The sequence below is a fragment of the Lissotriton vulgaris genome, chromosome 1_1, assembly GCF_964263255.1.
Source record: "Lissotriton vulgaris chromosome 1_1, aLisVul1.2, whole genome shotgun sequence".
Classification (NCBI taxonomy): Eukaryota; Metazoa; Chordata; class Amphibia; order Caudata; family Salamandridae; genus Lissotriton; species Lissotriton vulgaris.
The window spans coordinates 1487527564-1487549322 of NC_141685.1; the positions used below are offsets into that span (position 1 = coordinate 1487527564).

The following is a 21759-nucleotide window of genomic DNA, read 5'->3' on the forward strand; positions in this document are numbered from 1 at the left end:
AGTTTAAATGGATCAAAAGTTAGTAAAAACAGTGTCAGAACTTGCGTAATGGCTCATTTTTTGCCACGGTTTAATGATTACCTTTCAGTTTCTGTATGCTGTATATTGCTTTATATAGCAGTTGGATTGATACTAATATTGAGTAACTTTGCCCAGATGTCATTAATAGCTGTTGAAATGACAAAATGACGATAATTATGTCACAGGTTATCCAACATTATGCCATAAAAATGTCCTGTTATTTGCTGCACAATTGTGTATACTCAGCCGTATAACAGTGCTGCTTTAATTCAAACTATACTTCATTGAAGTGCTGAGGATGAATTGCATTGTTCAGGATGTGACTTCAAGGTCCTTTGCACTAGGGTGGGTTTAGTTCATCTTTATCCACGTGTGCGCAGTCTTGGATTTACAGAAATAAACTTTCCTTGGGCACATTCGTTCACAGTTGTTTTTGTACATTTGGAAGTTCAATGTGAAATGCTTTTCTATTAAATACCCTTTTTGTGATTTAAGATCATATTCCTTTGTTTTGGACAGAGTGCCTCGCTGCAGATTTTTACTTAACAACACTTATTGATTTTTCTATTTAATTTTTCAGTTTTCCCAGTGCCATGACAAAGTGAACGAACTGGAAAAAAATGTGGAAAGCCCAGGGACGGAGAACAGAGTACGTCTTCTTGATGGAAAGGACCCCACCCTGAGTGAAATGATGAAAAAAATTGAAGAGGTAACGTTTATCTTTTTTGCCCAACCAGCTAGAGCTTTTATATATGCTTTTAGGATTTGGGAAATTGTATCCCTTTGACACATTCCGTACTTATGTTTTTTAAGTCTGTAAAATAATAATAATTATTATTAAAAGATTATTATTATTATAAGATTATTCAATATTTTCTCGCTGAATAGGCACCAGATCCAGTAACAGGCATGTTCTGTATTCTTTTAGAGCAGGGGTCTCCAAGCTACTTCTGATCAATGAAAACCATTGTGAGTTACTGAAGCTGAAGCCACTCGCGCAGTGTTACCAGACACTACCACGCCCAGCTTAATACATTTCCAGGTGTCTCTAACCAGTCGATCACGAGCTACCAGTAGCTCACAGACACCTTCAGAGAAGCTCACAGCTACTATTTCTATGAAACATTAAGTCAATCTTTTTCTCCTCTTCTAATGAAAACAATTATGTGCTATTATTTTTTTGAATCATTTTTCTTCATGTTAAGTTCCTTCCATTTTAACAAATGATTGAATTTTGCTTTTATAAATATGGCATTGTGTCTACAGGCCACTGTGTGAAAGGTGCCTGCTGTTTGTAAATGTGACACTTTGAAATGGAAGAAAACGTAAATGATGAATTTAATGGAATCCACATAAACATAAAGTTAACTCCAGTTTGATTTTCTCCCATTTCAAGTCTGCCCACATGTTGGAAAGTGTCCCTTTTTGCACAGTTACCCCCCACGTTCTGCCTGACACATGAGGCACTTTTTTGACTTGGTGTGCTCTGGGTCCCTGCCAATCAGTTTCCCAGGTCCTGTATTGTTTCCCACAACTGTACCCGTGTACCCACAATTGGCACATCTCTGGCCACAGGCAAAACCCCAGGTAAAAGGTACCATGGATACCAAGGGCACTGTGACCAGGGAAGGCCTCTAAGGGCTGCAGCACCCATTGCAATGGAGTTCCGGTACAAATGATGCCGATCAGAAGAACACTTTACCTCAGAACCTCCATTTAGAGACCCTGAAACATAAAACACACACACTGCAATTGCAGGCTGCATGTTTTGGTGCAGAGCAAAGTGAAAAGTTGACATGACACACATCCCTGTTTGCCATGCCTGCAGCCCCCTTGCTTAAGCCTAGGTAAATCACCCCTCTAGCAGAGTGCACTAGCCCTCAGGTAAGGGTACAGTGGCATGAACCCTGTCCATTGTTAGATATTGTAAGTGCAGTGAAGCCATAAAGAGTATATGGTCTGGGAGCTGGTCATTACAAACTCCACAGTTCCTTAGCGGCTTCATTGAAACCTGGGAAGTTTGGTAGCAAAATTCTCAGAAAATTAAACCCACGCTGATGCCAGTGTGGGCTTTACTGTAAAATGCACACAGAGGGCATCTTAGAGATGCCCCCTGAAAAACAACCAGCCCTGGTGTGGTTCCTGAATGGCTGTCTGCCATTTGCCACCACCAGACAGATTTCTGGACCCCTGGGTAGAAAGCCTCTGCTCTCTGGGTTCAGAAACAAAGCCCACCCTGGGCAGAGGTGTCATGCCTCCCCCCCTTAGGATGGCTGGGTTCACAACAGGGAAAGCTTCAAAGGCCTGCCACGTTTGTAAACAGTCCCTGCCTTTTGCTTCCCCAGCAACTGTCTACCACCGGTTCTGATCCACACTTTGGGCAAGAGAATTGGCGGGAAAACCGAGCAAGGAGGAGAGGTGTGCCCACCTTTGCCAACACCACCCTTCAGGTGGGGGAGGCGAGGTGAAGCACACATCTCAGTCCCCTCCACCTGGGAGATGAGGGGACCCAACCAATTGGGAAGAGGCTCATGCCCCCTCCCTATTGAGGGTGGCATAATAAGGGGTGAACTCACCCCAAGGAAGGGACCCATTGAACCTGACCTGCACACCCCTGTATTTATGGTAGACCCCAAACCTTGCCTCCTCAGATTCGAGGAAGAAAGAAGAAGGGCCGAAGCGCCGTGCTGACCGAGGAAGAAGAGGACACCCACTGCTTTGGCCCCAGCCCTACCGGCCTGTTCCAACTTTGATCTGCCTACAGCGAAGAAACCGTCATAGCCCCCTAGAACCATGAGGTCCTGCCCTGCACTCATCTTACAGACTCTGTCTCCCATGAGCACCAGATTTGCTCAACAAAGACTCCAAGACCAGAACCCGGACCCAGGCGGCTCCTCAGTTCTGCACCATTCTGCACCCAATGACCAGGGCCCGAGTTTGAGTGGCCCAACACCACAAGGAGGTCTCCCCAGCGATCCTGACCTGGGAGCTGGTGATCCCGACCTCCCTCAAGCTTCAAGACGACGCCTGCAGCCTTAACCTGAAGGGTCCCCCTGACTGCGACCGGAGCTAGCAAACAGACCCAATGCCAGAAGACACCCCTGCATCCGATATCCCACGACCTTGGGTGGCCCAAGTGATAGTGTCCAGGAATCCTCCCAGAATTCAACTCACCTTTCCAGTGGGTGGTCACCTTCAGGATGTCTTCCTCCCCAAGCCTGCAGCCTCTTTGCCTAACCATAGATCTCCATTGAAATCCACAGGGTCCCCGACGTCTGCTTGACACACTGCACCTGGGTTCTGCAGTTTTCTTTGCTTGGTCAAGAAACTCAGGTTGAACTTGGATCTAATTTATCAAAGATCATATTGCTAATTTGTCTTGTTCAGCAAGGGTCAGTATTGCCTCATTCTGATTAACATATTTAGGACACCGCTAACTATTCTAATCAAACAGGTTGGCTTTTCCTGTCTGATTTATGCAGATGATACACAAGTTTTATTTGTGATTGATGCTGAACCTTCCATCTGTGCTACCAATTTAAGAAACTGTCAATTGTACTAATTTGGATGGCACACAGTCATTAACAACTAAATTTGATTCAGAACTAACAAAGGAACAACCCTATTATTAATGTCACCAAGACATTTTTTTTTTTCATTTGAGGCTTTTAAACCAGCTGTTTCATCTTTTTAATCTCCAAAAACGGAAGGCATTAGTCCAGGGCAGACTTAGTGACAGTGGTTGCCTGTTTTAAAAAAAATCTGTTTTAAATCTTTCAGGCTAGCACATAAAGCCCTCTACATAAGAGAGCACTTCCTATCGCAATAAGATCGTCTTTCAAATGCCCCAGAAAGAGAGCTACTTTCAAAAAACACAGCACTGATCAATGTTCCAAAATTGTTGTTGCTTTGTGAATTTCGTCGATTTGTGCAGAGATGAAAAATATGAGTAGTCCCTAGCACGCTGATGTGCCCCCCCTCGAGCCCTCCTCTCCGAATGTCTCGTTCTGGCATTTGAGGCCACAGGTGCAGGAGGAAAGGAGCAAACTTAATTGGGAGTTTTGGACATGTGGTCATGGAGTGGTGTGGCTCACTGGTTAGAGGCAAACAAAACAAGTGATGGACCGAATGTGGATCAATGTCACACATTCACCCCAGTCCAAAGATCTGGGCCCAAATCCATCGTTTTTTTGCACTCCACACCACCCTGGGTTAGACAATGGCGATATGCAAATCAGCTCTGACCCTGTGCCCCATGGGAACAGTCCAGTCCGAACTACAAAAGCCATGTCCTTCCCAGAACGGAATCAAGCATCCGAGGACCGAACCGGTTTCGAGGTAACACCTCTCATCAGCCCGGCTAGCTTGACTCCAGTGGTGTGGAGTGCCTGGGACCCACGTCTGAGCTACCCCAGTACACTCGGGGAGAAAATTACAAAAAACAATTTGATGGACAGAATGTAGATCAATGTCTTACATTCACCCCAGTACAAGGATCTGGGCCTAAATCCATTGTTTTTTGCACTCCACACCACCCTGGGTCAGATAATGGCTTTATGCAAATCAGCTCTGACCCTGTGCCCCATGGGAACAGTCCAGTCCGAACTACAACAGCCATATCTTTCCCAGACCGGAATCAAGCATCCGAGGACCGGACCGGTTTCGAGGTAACACCTCTCATCAGCCCGGCTAGCTTGACTCCAGTGGTGTGGAGGCTCTGGGACCCACGTCTGAGCTACCCCAGTACACTCAGGGAGAAAATTACAAAAAACAATTTGATGGACAGAATGTAGATCAATGTCTTACATTCACCCCAGTACAAGGATCTGTAAATTAACCATTTGGGCCAGTCTGATCCAGCCAGGTAGTTAGGGGTTCCCAGATGTCTAATCCCTTCCTTTGCCAATTTTAAGAAGATTTAAAGGAGATTTTGTCACTATTTGATTTCAAAATTGGCAACAGGGCCTCTAGGGCGGTGCGATCGATGCCTGACTTTGGGTGGGGTCGCCATGTTTATTGTTTTAGAAGCAGCTGGTGCTGTATTCCTAGTTCCAGCAATAAAATGGCAAGATAACTCTTTTAATTAACGTTCTTCCTGGAGAGAGACCAAAGCTTTATCTAAGAAATGTTGACTCGTAGTGCAAAGGGTTAATATGTCTGTTGCAAATAGGGTGTCCCATTCATATCAGAAAGTGCATAAAATATAAATTGGTCAATATGTTACCGCTTTTGTCAGAGAGGACCAATCTACTAAATCCAATGCTATTTCTGCATCAATGGAGATCGCTGCGAGAGGGAAAGATAAAGATGAGGCCTTATTAAGAACATTGAAAAATAGACGAGAAATATCAGAGGTTAGCCTACCTTTAACAAATTCACATTGCTCAGGATCGATCAAATGAGGAAGAAAGGAATCAAGTTGTAAAGCTAAGAGTTTATCATGTATTTTATAATCAATGTTTACTAATGAGATGGGGCGGTAATTTTTGCAAAATTTGGGGTCTTTGCTATCTTTATGGATAAGACAGACAGAGGCTTCTAAAAAGGCACCACTAGCTGCTCCTGTAGAACAGAAATGTTGGAAAAGGTTCAAATGTTTTGGTAATAAAAAATTAGAAAAATGATGAATCTACAGAAAAGCCATCGGGCCGGGAGATTTATTTTTCTTTAAAGAGTTTAAAGAGAAAACGAGGAGGAGATTTCCTGTAATAAAAGATCTGTTTCTAAAGATGTAAAATCCAGATCAGAAAAGGAGGGAGGGGGAGTAGAATGAAGATAGTCATCAATAAGTGAATCCGATGGGGGGTGACTCAGGAGTATATAAGATGCTATAAAATTTAGTAAATTCGGCTAATATGTCCTGATCTTTGAAAATAAGTTTACCATCATTTGAGTGAATGGAATCAATTAATGTCTTTTCTTTCCAAGATTTTAAATAATTAGAAAAAATAGAGCCAACTTTATTTCGACCACCATAGTATCGAGCACTGCTGCGAAGCAAAGTGAAGGAAGCATTATCAGTAGAGATTTTATTAAATTCCATCTTAGCACGTATATGATCTGCAAATAAGAGTCAGTGAGGAAGTGTAGAATTGATGCTCTAAATCACAGCTTTCCAAACTTTCCATGTTGGTGACACACTTTTTGGAGCCGTTTCGTTTTGGGACACAGTAAGGCAGTGTAGCGAGCGAGCCCGAACCACTTAAGGGAGTTCGGGGGGGTACTCCCGCCTGGAAAAAAGTGGCCAAATGTTGCATTTTCAAGCAGATTTGAGACCATGAGGTTGAACAGAGGCCCCTGCAGCGGATATCTTTGTCCACTGAGCCACCAGACCCGGCATACATACATCTTTCTCTCTCTCTATATCTCCCTCCCTCACTCTATCTCTCCCTCCCTCTCTCACTCTTGCCTTCCCTCTCTCTATCTCTCTCTCTCTCCCTCCCTCTTTCCCTCTCTCTGTATCCCTCTGTCTCCCTCTATCTCACTCACTGTCTGTCTCTCTTTCTCTGTCTCCCTCCCTCTCCCCTCTCTCTTCCTCTGCCTCCCTTAAGCTCTCCCTCTGTCTATCTCCCTCCCTCCCTCTGTCTCCCTCTGTCTCCCTCTCCCTCTCTCTCTGTCTCCCTCTCTGTCCTGTCCCCCTCTCTCTCTGTCTCCTTCTGTCTCCCTCCCTCTGTCTCTCTACCTCCCTCTATCTGTCTCGCTCCCTCTGTCGCCCTCCTCCCTCTGTCTCCTTCTGTCTGTCTCCCTCCCTCTGTCTGTCGCCCTCCCTCTGTCTGTCTCCCTCTGTCTGTTGCCCTCTGTCTCCCACTCTCTGTCTCCCTCAGTTTCCGTCCCTCTGTCTCCCTCCCTCTATCTCCGTCCCTCTATCTCCCTCCCTCTGTCTCCCTCCCTCTTTCTCTCCCTCTGTCTCCCTCTCCCTCTGTCTGTCTCCCTGTGTCTCTATCCCTGTCTCCTTCCCTCTGTCTCCTTCCCTCTGTCTCCTTCCCTCTGTCTCCCTCTCCTTCTGTCTCTCTCCTTCTGTCTCTCTCCTTCTGTCTCTCTCCTTCTGTCTCTTTCCTTCTGTCTCCCTCCCTCTGTCTCCCTCCGTCTGTCTGTATCCCTCTGTCTCCCTCTCCTTCCCTCTGTCTCCCTCTCTCTCTCTCCCTTTGTCTCCCTCCGTCTCCCTCCCCGTCTCCCTCTCTGTCTTTCTGCCTCTCTGACTCTGTCTGTCTCTGTCTCAGTCTCTGCATCTATCTGTCTGTCCCTGTCTCTGCCCCTATCTGTGTGTCTGTCCCTGTCTCTGTCTGTTCCTGTATGTCTATCTCCCTCCCTCTGTCTCCCTCTCCGTCTCTGTCTGTCTCTGCCTGTCTCTGCCTCTATCTTTCTGCCCCATCCCTGTCTCTGCATCTATCTGTCTCTGTCTGTCCCTGTCTCGGTCTGTCTCTGTCTGTCTCTGTCTCCCTCCCTCCCCTCTCTCTGTCTCCCTCCCTCTATCTCTCTTCCTCTCTCTCTGTCTCCCTCACTCTGTCTCCCTCACTCTCTCTGTCTCCCTCCCTCTCTCGCTGTCTCCCTCCCTCTCTCTCTCGCTCTGTCTGTCTCCCTCTTGTCAGTCTCCCTCTTGTCAGTCTCTCTCCCTGTCTCCCTCCGTCTGTCTCCCTCTCTCTCTGTCTCCCTCTCTGTCTCCTTCTCTCTCTGTATTCCTCTCTCTATGTCTCCCTCCCTCTCTCTCCCTCTCCTTCCCTCTGTCTCCCCTGCCTCCCTCCCTCTGCCTCCCTCCCTCTATCTCTATCTCCCTCTCTCTGTCTCCCTCTCTCTGTCTCCCTCTCCGTCTCTGCCTGTATCTGTCTACTCCTGTCCCTGTCTCTGCCTCTATCTGTCTATGTCTATTCCTATCTCTGTCTGTCTCTATCTCTAGCTCTGTCTGTCCATCTCCCTCTCTCTCTCCCTCTGTCTCCCTCTCTGACTCCTTCTCTCCGTCTCCCTCTCTCTCCATCTTCCTCCCTCTGTCTCCCTCTATCTGTCTTCCTCTCCCTCCCTCTGTCTACCCCGGACTCCCTCCATCTGTCTCTCTCCCTCTGTCTCCCTTTCTCTCTGTCACCCACGGTTTCCCTCTCTCTGTCTCCTTCCCTCTGTCTGTCTGTCTGTCTCCTTCTCCCTCCCTCTCTCCCTCTGTCTGTCTCCTTCCCCCTGTCGCCCTCTGCCTCCCTCTGTCTCCCTCTGTCTCCATCCCTCTGTCTCCGTCCCCCTGTCTCCCCCCTCTGTCTCCCTCCCTCTCTCTGTCTCCTTCCCTCTGTTTCCCTCCCTCTGTCTGACTGTTTCATTCTTTCTGTCGCCCTCTGCCTCTCTCTCTGTCTCCCTCCCTCTGTTCCTCACCCTCTGTCACCTCACCCCAGCTTCCAGGGCACACACACAGCCCACCCGAGCACTTCACAGGTCTTTAAAAGACCATTTACTTGTTAATGAGGCTTTGTTGTGAATTGCCCGGTCCCCATAGAGCAGAGTGTCTAGGAATGCCTCTTAATTAGCAGCAGTGCCAAGTGCCCGCGACATACCCACCATTTGTAGGCGACACAGTACTGTGTCAGGACACACAGTTTGGAAAGCCCTGCTCTAAATGTTTAATGGAAGACAACAAGGCTTTATGTTTATTGGAGAACTGTTTCTTTTTCTTAGAGATAAAGTCAATTATAAACCCACGGGCTGTTGCTTTAAAACTATCCCATACCGTTACAGGAGATATGGAAGAATTGTCGTTAATAGAAAAAAATTCTTCAGCTAAGGATATAAAAGAGGAGGAAAAAACAGATCCTGTGATAGATAATTATTAAATCTCCATCTAGAAGTTTTAGAGCGGAGAGGAAGTAAATCAAAATCAGTGATTACTGGAGCATGATCTGAAATCAAAATGGGCTCAATCGAGGAAGAAACAAGATTCTGGGCCAAGGATTTTAAAACAAAAATGTATTCAATCTGAGATAGGGGTCCATGTGGTGGGGAAAAGAAAGAGAATTCCGAATTATCTGGATTACATAGCCTCCAGGCATCAACTAGTTGAGTCTGTGCAATACTATGAAGAAATTGTTTGTGTTTTATGGGGAATAAAACGTACCTGGGATTTGCGATCAATAAAAGGGTCCATGACTTGGTTTGAATCACCTCCTGATATAAAAAAATTAGTCTTGAAAAAACTTATCTGTAATGGCAGGCCAAAAAGTGAGATCAGGTTGAGTTGGACCATAAATGTTAAACACAGTGAGAGGGATATTATTAATTAGTAATTTGACTAGAATCCACCTACCATCGGAATCAATATCTTGCATTACAACAGAACAATTCAACTTTTTATGACATAGTATAACTTCCCCGTTCTTTTTTCAGTCAGTCAATTAATCTTTATTTCGATCGAAAGATCATAAAAGATACATAGTAACCATCCTAAACATTTCTTAAGAACACTGTACAAGGCGAACTAATAATAAATACAAATATAAACATTTAAAAAACTATACAACATTAAAAAGAGTTAAGTACTGTACATAAATCATTTCCTTCTACAGATAAGATCTTCTCCTTCGCCACATGGCGTCAATAAAGCGTGAAACTGAGAATACGACTGGGGAAGAAGTATTACTCTTAAGTGTTCTGAGGGCCTCTTTATAATGTCTGAATCCCAAGTTTTTACAGAGTTGGATAAGCCAACGTTGCCGTATGGATTTGTAAGTCGGGCAAAAAAAGAAAACATGTGCCTCAGATTCTTCATTTGCCCCGCACTCTGGACATTCTATAATTTTAGTAGTCGGCCATTTGTTGGCGAAGGTACTTACCGGAAGTGTTCCATATCTAAATTGAAGATAATATTTCCTCGGTGTAGGAGGGAAGATTTCATCTAAGAATGGTTCCACTGTATAAGCATCTTTAAGATTAAGAAACTGAACTGTAAGTGGACCCAGAGAAGAATTACCAAGGATGGCCTCTAGTCTTTTATTGCGGTCCAACTTGATCAATACAAGACGAGACAGCTGGGCGCAGACAACAAGAGGATTATACCAGAGGCCAGGCAAGTCTAATCTAAGACATTCCTTTTTTATAAAAACAAGCCAAGGTATTCTCTCTGACCCAGGAAGAATTAATAACTCTTCCAAAGCTGTTCTAAAATGAAATAGTTCAGGGGTTACCCACAACCTGCACCAATAAACAATAGGGCGTAAAGCAACTTCCTCTTCTAAAGGTCTAATACCCAGGTCCATTCTCAACGGGGTGAGGGGAGTACTAGGTGGGAGGGCTAACAAGGATCTTAGGAATTGATTTTCGGTCTTACTAATACCACCCACCTGGCAATGGCCCCACAATTCAGCTCCATATAGGATTGCTCCCCTGGCTTGGGCGTTATGGATTTCAATAATCGATGCTACTGGCTTAGAAGAGGACTCTCTGTTTAATTTTAAAATACCACCCGTAATCTGGGCTATTCTCAGTTTAGCCTTTGCCAATTGAGGGGCCCAGTCCCTTTTGTCCGTTAGAGTGATACCCAGGTAGTCAAAAACCAAGACCCTGTCCAAAGCTACGCCATTCAAAGAGGGATTGGGACAGTGGGTCTTAGTTGGATTGCAGACCATGAATTTGGTTTTCTGTGTATTGATTTCCAACCCCCTTATATGACAAAAGTTTGCAAAGCTATCCAGGGCACGTTGAATTCCCATGGGAGATTTTGACAACAGAAGAGTGTCGTCTGCAAACATTAATGCCACCACCTGTTCTCCTCTCATTTTTGGGGCGTCAGTGTCTTTTACACCTTTAAGGTGGGCAATCAAAGCATTAATGAAGAGACTAAATAAAGTAGGTGCCAGTACGCACCCTTGTCTGACTCCTCTATTGACTGGGATTTTAGATGTAAGACTGCCCCATTTACCACTCCTGACTTGGGCAAAGTTATATGAATGGAGTCTACTAATGATGTTAAGGAGATCAATAGGTACCCCCATGTCCTCCAAAACATCCCACAAGATTTTACGGGGCACCAGATCAAAGGCAGTTTTGAGGTCGACGAAAATTAAGTAGAGGCTGCCACCCTCTACTTTCACGGTCTTCCAGTAAAGTAGTTGGAGCCTTAATAGCTGGTCGATCGTGGACGTCTTTTCCCTGAAACCCGCATGAAAGGGGCTTAGAATGTGCCGTTCTTCCATCCAATTCTGGAGTCGATCAAGTATGATACGTGAGAATAATTTTTGGCTCACATCAATCAGACTGATCGGACGATAATTCAGCGGAAGAAGAGGGGAACCTTTTTTGAAGACTGGTATAATCTCTGCTCCAACCCATAGGGCAGGTAATTTGGGGCCCTGTAAAATAGAATTAAATAGCAGATAGAGGTAAGGAACCCATATCCCAGTTTGATCTTTATAAAGGTCGCCTGGGATTTTATCAAGGCCAGGCGCCTTACCTACTGGGAAGCCTGTTTATAGCTACCTCTATCTCCTTCAGACTTATTTTGGACTCTAAAGATTCATAGGTGGTGGAATGATCCCAAAACCTGATAGGGATAAGGTTTTGGGATGATAACTGATATGAAGGTTCAACTAGGGGCGGCATATAGGTTTTGATAGTGGTCCACCCAGCTCTCTGGTGCAATATTAGGAGCAGAAACAATTTGCCCTTCCTTGGTTCTTTTTTGTATCGGTGGGAGATCCTGAGCCAACCCAATTACGCTTAAGTTTGAGAGCTTCTCCCTCAGACAAGTGAGTTTCGTGGAGCAAAACTAAATCCGGTTTATATGAGGCTAGATGTGAAAGAATTCTCTGCCTCTTTATAGGATTATTAAAACCTTTTACATTTCATGTGATAACTCTAAATGGAAAAAATTAACATCATGTAACAACAGTATAAACAGTATAAATGGAAAAATACAAATGAGTATAAAATAAGAAATAGATATGAAAAAGGAGAATTAAGAATATAGCAAATTCCTGCAGTGACATTAGAGAGAAAAATAGTAAAGAGAAAAAAACAGCAAAGAAAGGGAAGATATGTGAAGAAAAAGAAAAAATCAAGTGACAACAGGGAAGAGAAAAGTGTGATTATATGAAAAGGAAAAGGAAAGGGAGAGATAGGGGAAAGAGAAGGAGAGACAGTACATATCCAAAAAGGATGACTGATAAAACATACCTGAGGGGATCAAAGGGAGACACATCAGGGCAAGGACGACATATGACAAGACTAACCACTCCAAACCAAGGACATCCGGATCCCATTTGGAAGGGGGAGAAAAAGGATAAGGACCTTACAGGTTAGTAAGACTAACAAACCTATATGGAAATACAAAGGCAATAGTTAACAATGAGATGATATAAAGAAAATGAGCACCTGATAAAAATACAAACAACTAATGTCATTTAACATGAACAATTTCCAGAGAAAAGAAATAAACCACATATTAAACAATTCTAAGCCAATAATAAAGAAAACGGAGACCAAAACCATGCCATAACTGTAAAAAAGGCTAAAGAGTTAGAATAGGAAGAATGCCGGAAAGTCAACCAGTGAAAAGGCCAGCGGTATCCATGGCAGTTGCAGTATGAGAGTGAATACATTTCTAAAGTTCCGCTGGGTCTTGGAAAGACAGAGTCTGATTTTGGTAAGTCACCTTCAAGATGCAGGGGTGAAAAAGACCATATCGAGCATCAAGAGATCGCAGAGGGGCTCGAAGATTAAGGAACTCCTTTCTTCTTGTTGCTGTTGCATTGGATAAGTCTTGAGAAATGTACACCCTCTGGCCAAGCCAAGAAAGTTGTCGTTTGGCTCTAGCTGCCGAGAGAATTGGAAGTAAGTCGGTAGACTTAAAAAAAAGAATAATGACTCCTCTTAGCTTTGCGGGAGATGCAGAACTCGACAAATGTGGACCCAATCTGTGAGCTCTCTGAATTCTGAGAGATGTAGAAGAAGGCATATCAGGAGCTTCCAGCAAGAAGGAGGAAAAGAAGGCGACAGGATCCTCACCATCTAGTGCTTCAGGTAGACCGTAAATACGTAGATTGTTCCTTCTATTCCTGTTTTCCAAATCTTCTGTATGAAGCCGAAGGTCACGACCCTCTTGCTCTAAGGAAGGAAGTCTCTGAGAAGTATCTGGTACCATGTTGAGTTGCTGCTCTACCGAAGATACCCTGTTCTCCATTGTAGACCACTTCTCCTCCAAGAGTTGCATTTTACTATTAGTTTCCTCTACAAAAGGACGCAAAGCTCAAATTTCGTCCAGTAATACTTCTAAAGAGATAGAAGATGACGATTTGTCAGGAGATGGAGGATCCTGCTTCAGATGCTTGGAGGATGATAAAGGTGGTGAGAATTTTGTTGCAGTCGTTTGTGATGAAATAGAACGATTAGATGAAACGCCTGCCATCCCTTCTATGTTATGAGATGGAATAATTACTGAAGAAGAAGTTGGTGGTGACGAAATAGGATGATTTTTAGGTAAAAACACAAATTGTGGCTTACGCAACTTTCCCATATATAGATGATACGCAAGCAGCACATACAAAGTAATGTGTAACTCAATAGGCAATGGTAGCTTGTAATACACACAAAAGATGAATACAAATAGGCACTTGAGATATCAAAAAGCTTCCATTATAGTTGTGAGCAATGATGTCAAGTAAAAATGGTCTTGAGTTACATCATGAGAAGAGGCATCAATGTACAAATGATGAAGGTGAGTTACACATAGAAATTAATGATATCCAACTATGTGGCGTAGCTGGGATGTTATTGCTACCAAAGCTGTCGTCGGCAGAGAGGAGGCTCCTAAAACTGTGGCGCTGTTTAAATGTCGCAAAACTAACACAGCCAGAATTATGTTAAAAAGGAGCAAATTTTAAGAATTATTGATGCAGAGACATCCATAAAAAGTCCTTAAATGACATGGTGCATTGCGTAGCTCAAATGAAACATTTTCCCATAGTTTACTTTAGAAATATTGTTGATTAGATCAAGATTAATTGAAGCTCTGAAGTAAAAGAGGCATCAGTCAGAAAGTAAAAAAAGTATAAAAATAAAGATATCCATATCAGCAAGTATCTTACTGTGGCATTCTGTTAGAGAATTCAGTATGCGCTGGATGGAATAAAATGCCACCGGAGCATGTAGAATCCTTAATAGGCTGCAGCACGGCACTCAAAATGGCGGTCGCGCTGAGGAAATCATAACCGCGGTGAAAAGGAGGCAAGTTGGAGCTCTCTTCGCGATGTAAAGACGCTCAGCAGGTGAGCGTCATGTTCCGTTGCTGGAATTCAACGTCGGTCTAGAAAAGGGGCACAAAAATATGTACCCGTGGTAGAAAGTTTATCCTGGTGCGTGGTGCGGCAGAGTCTCCGGGTCAGGCGACCATCTTTAACGGTGCCAAAGCCACGCCCCCCAAAACCATTACATTCTTATGATTACTTCTCACCCCACATTCCTCACCTGGGGTCCGATGTAGGTAAATCTGATTTACCGACTCTAGAATACCGAATTTTACCAATTCGGTATTCTAGATTTGGTAAATCAGATGTAGGTAAAAGATCTGTAATTTTTACCGAATCTGTATGATTCGGTAATTACCGAATCTGTGTTTACCATTTGGGTAATTGCCATTGATTCCTATGGGCCTTAAGGCCCATAGGAATCAATGTCAATTACCGAATCGGTAAATACCGATTCGGTAAAATTACCGATTTTGCAAGGGGGACAGGGTGTCACTTTGACACCCTGTTGCACCCCCATGGCAGAGGTGTACATGCACAGATGTGCATGTACACAGGTATTCGTTATTTACCACCAAATAGTATTCGGTAAGGGCCTGTGGCACTGTTTAAAGTGCCACCTACATCTGTATTTACCGATTAGGTAAATTTACCGATTCAGTATTTTACACTATCGGTAAATATACCAATTCTGTAACTATAAGGCCCCCTACATGTCAAACCGCAAATACCGATCGGTAACGGCCGAAATCGGCCGTTACCGACCGGTATTTGCCGTCCTACATCTGGCCCCTTGTGAATACCCCAGGTGTCAGACTGGATGCTGAGATTTTTCTCAGCAATTCCTTCCTGCGCCGGTAGGTAGCATCATGGAGCTCCGTATTGGGCCCGTCCCTCCCCAGAAGTGACACTGGGACACCGCCTCTGCTTACTGATGTCAATTCCTTTTTATCCACATCTTCATACATGTTCCCCTTTGCTGTCAGGCCGGACTGTCAAGTTTTTTCCAAATGTTTCGATTTTTTTACCAGGGTGCAAGGGACATGTCTCCAACAATTATGACAGGCTTCAAACCCTGTAAAGATTGGCACAAATAGATGTCAGTGACGGACCCCCATGAGCTCTGTCTCTGGTGTATGGGCACCTCACGTGACTGGAACCATGCAGTGAAATCACTTTGATGAACCCAAAGGCCACCCAGGGCCACAAGGCCAAGCTCTATGTTGGCGAGCCCCGCCGAAAGGCCAAGAAAGCCCAATCCTACTCGGTGTTGAGTACACGGACACATCCTAATTCCTGAGGCCGGTCCTGAGAGAGGTCATCTTCGAAATCATCAAGTAAGTTAAAGAAAAAGTAGCAAAAGCCCTTCAAACTCAGTTCACCTTTGCCTTCCACTCTCACTATTTGCAGTTCCGTGGATGATAGGGTACCTCGAAGTCATGGTTTTGGTCTCTGACCTTGGAACTCATCCTAGCTTTAGTACTGATTCATCCCAAGTTTCTGGGACCGTTGGCAATGCAGCAGCAGCTTTAGACCTTCGAGGAGGCCATGTAGTGAATATGATCCTGCCTGACCCCACAGATCAGACGAGTCCTCCAGTCTTGTTACCACCGGCAGATCACTGAATGGGCCTCTTGACCCCATTCTAGGGTCAGCTCAGATTCCAGGACAGATGCCAGCATCGGCAAATCATCCAGCACAAGTCAGGCGCCAGGCCCACTGAGCATCAGCAGCGACACTGGAGGAGAAGTAGATAGTTATTTCGGTCTCAGAAGCAAATCCACTGTGACCTCGTTTAGAGTCATGCCCCCCCTCCACCTCTCACTCGACCTCAACTGGATTCAGAAAAGCTTCCTATATATTACTGGAATTCAGGCCTGGAGCTACAGGACTATGATCCTGATGGTCAATCTCAACTTTACAACCTTGAAAACCTTTTCCTCAATCTACACGAGTCTAGTGGTCTTCATACATCATCCATCATCCAGGACTGACCTCAATTCCACTGAAGAATGTCTCCTTCACCATGGTTATAAGAAAGGCAGTTGAAATACTGGACTTAAAACTTTCATCAATGAAAGGAAATAAGATTGTGCTTACAGCCTGCAGCCAGTTCAGAACTTCCAGGAACCACTCCTACCTATTAATGAAGCACTCCCAGACACACTCTTGGGCAACTGTGCGAAGCCAGGTTCTTGCTTTCCAGTAAACAGGCAAATTGCCAGGAGATATAGGCCAGCTCCAGGAGATCAATCTTTTTTCCCTGTAGCCCCCAACACCTGAAAGACTAGTAGTTCAGGCTTAGGCCAGCAGGCTAAATCCCAATGCATTTCTGACCATCCCGCCATACAGAGTAAAAACGCATGGTAGCATTTGGCAAATGCATGTGCTCATCTGCCAGCCTTGCCCTCAGGCTTGTCAATTCCAATTGTCTCCAGGGGCATTATCTGTTTGCGTTGTTGGACATGGTGGCAGACATCGGCATCTTGCTTGCAGTTCTTGACAATCTTCGGGCCAACCTTCACAAAACCATTTTCATTTGTCCTCAGCAGCACATTGTCGTTGAGAAGGTTTAATCATGTATTACTTCGAGTGGTGAAGCATCACATGAGACAGATGGGTGCTTTAAATTGTCCTCAACCGTTATGCCTTACCCCTCTGAAAATGCATCAGACTCCACAACAACTTTAGATGGACCACTTGTCCACTCTGCAGGAGGATGTTCAAGGTTTTTTGGACTAGGGAGCCATAGAGAGGGTGCCAGCGTCAGAAGTTGGGTCTAGTTGTTACTTTCATTACTTCTTGATGCTGAAAAAGGACGGAGGACCTGTTTAAGATCTCTGACATTTGAACTTCTTCCTCAAGAAGGACAAGTTCAAAAAACTCACCCTCACCCAACTTCTCTCTGCCCTGAATCCATGAGACAGGATGGTGGCATTGGATCTGTTGGCTGCCTGTAGTCTGACAGGTGCTACCTGTGGTTTCAGGTAGGCCATGAGTACTTTCAGATCTCAGTGTTCCTCTTACCAGTGCTCCTCAGGTGTTCACAAAGAGGAGGATGGTGGTTGTCACTGCCCATCTTTGGAGGTTGGGAATACCAGTCGCCCCACACCTCGACAACTGGTTGCTGAAGGCAGGCTCGCATCAAACAGTTGTGAACCATCTCCAGACAGCCACCTGTTGACATCATTGGGATTTTACATCAACGTGCCAAAGTCACTCCTGACTCCTTCAAAGAGGTTTGTCTTCTTTAGAGTCATCCTGTACACAGTGCAGTTTTGATCCTTCCATCTGCCTCAACTAGTCCAGGACATTTGAGCTATTATCCGGATGTTTAAACCTTTGACTTGGGTCTCCCTAGGTACAGCTCTGAGGCCTCGTGTCCTCCTGCATTCTGCTCATGGACCACAGTAAGTGACACATGCTGGCTCTGCAGTGGGATTTTAAGTTTTAGTGGACTCAGCCCCAACAAAATTGTTTGGATTCCATCCAGATGTCGAAGGAGACTGCAAAAGATCTGCAGTGGTGGCTGCTGGACTTCAATTGGACTGGTGGCAGTCCTCTCCACCTACCCAACCTAGAGCTAATGACTGAGATGGATGCATCGTTGCTAGGTTGTGGAGCTCCTCTTGGAGAGGTAGAGATCAAAGGATTCTGCTCACTGGCAGAAACCAATCTTCACATCAACCTGTTGGAGTTATGGATGATTCATTTGGTATTAAAAGCCTTCCTCATGTCCATCAAGGGGGAACCAGTGCAGGTACTCACAGACAACACCACCACCATGTAGTATTACAACAAGCAGCTTGGAGTGGGGTTGTAGGTCCTGTTACAGGAGGACTTGCGCCTCTGGATCTGATTGGGTAATTTAGGGCATTTCCTTGGTTGTACACCACTTGACTGGATCTTTAAATGCCAGGGTAGATAAACTCAGCTGGAGTTGCATAGCAGATCACAAATGGTGTCTAAACTTTGGCGAGTTCCCAAGGCAGTTCTCGCTCGGAAACACCTATTACCTAGATTGGATAGCTGGACTCCCACTGTTATCTTTCCAGGCCAAAGTTTTAAGGAAGATCAGGAAGCCATAGTCATCCTTGTGGCTCCGGATTGGCGAGGAAGGTGTGATACCCAGCACTCTGGCCATGAGCATCTGTCCTCTCATTTGGCTGCCTCGTTGGGAGGCCCTCCTGTGGCATCAGCAGGGCAGCGTCTTGCACCAGAGTCTACCCAATTTACATCTCCATGCTTGGAGATTGAGTAGTGAAACCAAGAATCAAAATCGCTAATTGTTTACAACAAATATATAATAACATTCCTTGTGTTATAAAATGAGAATCTTATCACATACATAATCTTATTTCATAAATGTACACCATGTGTCCACATTTTCTAACTGTTACCCTGTATAGTTTCACTCAAAGGTCCCAGAGTTCACACATCTTGAATATTATATAAAACAATAATTTGCCCAAAAAATCTGCTTTGTACGATTTATAAACAAAAGTATTCCAAGTTGTGAATAGTGCTGCTTGCTATCCTAAAAATACTGATTTTATTAGCCTATGGTAAAACAATATTGGTTCACACACTGGAAGAATAGACCAGAGGCAACTATGGAGAGAACCTTTGTCAATGAAGTTGGAGCCTAGTTGAGTCAAAATGAGAGAAACACAAACCATTTCAGATGCTATTCTAAAAACAAATTGCACCAGCTACAATCATGGCATTCTATAGTGTGGTGTTTATTGATTCAGCCGCCAAAGTACCCCATTTTGAAATTTCCAGGCTTAAAGGGTAATAAGGAGAAGCACTCCACAAACAACAGCAAATATTAGTCCATCAAAATCATGCAGGAGAGATTCGTCCAGCCTCCCCCACACTTCTGAATGGCAGCCGCTGATGTACCAAAGGCAAACCCCTCTGCGCCTGGACCACGCCCAGCACCATGGACCCTGGTCTTGGACCTTTCACCAATACAAAGCTGCACCCTCCTCATCCTCAACACAGGACACCACGCCACCTGCCACCTCACGTCACCAAAGGACCCTTATCCTGCCGAAACTGTGGCTACACCCTTTACCTACCTCCACACTCCAGCTCCTGTCGTAGCTCAGCTGACCAACAGCCAACCAAAGCGGCTCAGCTACATCCTCCTCAACACACGCTCCCTCCACAAACACGTCACAGAAATCTTGGACCTCCTCTACGCCGTCTCTCCCGACATCACCTTCCTCAATGAAACCTGGACTAACCCCAGCTCTGGCTCGGACATTACCGTCGCCATCCCCGACAGCTACAAAATCACCCGCAAAGACCACCCTGACCGACCAGGAGGAGGCATTGCCATCATCCGCAAGAACACCCTCCGCCTCGCCACCCACTCGGACGACCCAACCACAACCATGGAACACCTCTACTTCCAGATCCAGACCGAAGCCAACACAACCCACCGTAGCACCCTTGTCTACAGGCCTCCCAACCCCCACCTGCCCTTCATCGACACCATAGACGACTTCATCCCACCCCAGGCTCTCGCATCCACCAATTACTTCCTACTTGGCAACCTCAAATTTCACCTGGACAACCCCAGTGACCAGAACACTGTATCCTTTCTGGAAACCTTTCCAAAATGTGGACTCAAGCAGCTAGTCACTACTCCGACCCACGCAGCGGGACACGCAATTGACCCAGTCTTCTCCACCAGTGGAAACATCACCTTCAGCCACATCACGAACTCCTCGACTGACCGCCACTGCATTTTTCTTCACCACACCCACCGTACACCACCACCTCCAGTCTGGAACAAGGTCACCGAACAACATCTCAACACCTTCCTCAGCAGTACCACACCCCCGACATCAGCAGGCGCTAACACCTCAGCACACAACCTCCAATCATGAATCTCTAACTGCGCCAACACTCTGGCACCCCTCAAGAAGGCACCCGGTAAGCAACACTCCAAAAAAGCCAGCTGGTTTACTCCGGCCCTCCACGAGTCCAGACGCACCTGTAGACGGCTCGAGAAGGGATGGAGGACCAACAAAACCCCGGAAACCCACGCAACCTTCAAAACCGCATAGAAGTCTTCGCCCTCGTCCAGGATTTTGCTAAACCTCACAGCGAGACCACAGCCATACCACCCTCCCAAGACCTCTGCAATAAACTCAGCACCTTCTTCCACCACAAGATCAGGTAATTCTACAACAGCTTCGACACCCAGACCCGTTCCACACCGCCCGACACAACCACACGCAACAACGCAGCACCCCAACAGATCTAACTCAACTGGACTCTGCTCACCCCAGACGACACACTCAATACCATAAAGAGCTACCACTCCCGAGCCCGCTCGGACACTTGCCCACATCACGTTTTCCATAGAACAGCCGCCTCCATCGCCCCAGAGCTTTGTCGTACCATCAAATGCTCCATCGAGACCGGCACCTTCCCCGACGACTGGAAACACGCAGATATCAACCCCCTTTTAAAGAGGCCATCCGCAGACTCCACAGACCTCAATCATTTCAGACCCATCTCCCTGCTCCTCTTCCCAGCCAAGGTCATCGAGAAGGCCATCAACGCCCAACTCTCCAAGTTCATCGAAGTGAACCACGTCCTGGACATATCCTAATCCGGCTTCTGAAGCAACAGCACTGAGACCACACTCCTTGCCACCACCGACATCCGCTCCCTCCTCGACCAATGCAAAACTTCAGCCCTCATCCTGCTGGACCTCTCGGCCTCCTTCGATACCATCTCCCACCACACACTAATCATGAGACTCTACGATGCCGGCATCGTGAGAAGGCCCTGGACTGGATCCACTCCTTCCTTCCTCGCCAAACACAGCGAGAGATCAGCTGCGGGGTGCCCCAGGGCTCCTCCCTGAGCCCCATCCTCTTCAACGTCTACCTGGCCCCCCTTGCTGCCATCGTCAGGAACCATTGGCTCAATATCGTCTCCTACACCGATGACACCCAGCTGACCCTCTCCCTCGCCACGAACCCACAACCACCAGAATCAACATCCACAAGAGGATTAAGGCTGTTGCCACCTGGATGAAAGATAGTTACCTCAAACTCAACTTGGACAAGACTGAAGTACTCATCCTGTGACCCACCCCCTCAGCTTGGGACGACTCCTGGTGGCCCGCCGCATTGGGAACCTATCCCTTCCCCAAGGACCATACACGTAACCTTGGTATCATACTGGACTCCCCGCTCACAATAAATCGCCAGATCAACGCTGTATCCTCATCCTGCTTCCACACACTCTGCCTGCTTAAAAAGACATTCAGATGGATCCCCACAGAATCCAGAAAGACAGCCACCCACACAATCATCACCAGCAGACTCGACTACAGCAATGCACGCTATGCCGGAGTCGCCCACAACCTCTGCAGGAAACTACAGAACATTCAAAATGCTGCAGCCAAACTGGTCCGCAGCATCTCCCGCCACAGCCACATCACTGAAAACCTTCAAGAACTGCACTGGCTCCCACTCAACAAAGAAACGCCTTGAAGCTC

At 45.8% G+C, this 21759-nt stretch overlaps 1 protein-coding gene across 2 annotated transcripts in view; it reads left to right on the top strand.

Moving 5' to 3' along the window:
* CCDC146 (coiled-coil domain containing 146) overlaps positions 1-21759 on the top strand; it is a 1211813-nt gene that overhangs the window by 1103213 nt on the left and 86841 nt on the right. For both annotated transcript variants that reach the window (XM_086967356.1, XM_086967357.1), the window contains one exon: positions 602-730. In XM_086967356.1, coding sequence (XP_086823482.1) covers positions 602-730 — 129 coding nt within the window. The remainder of the gene's footprint in view (positions 1-601; positions 731-21759) is intronic.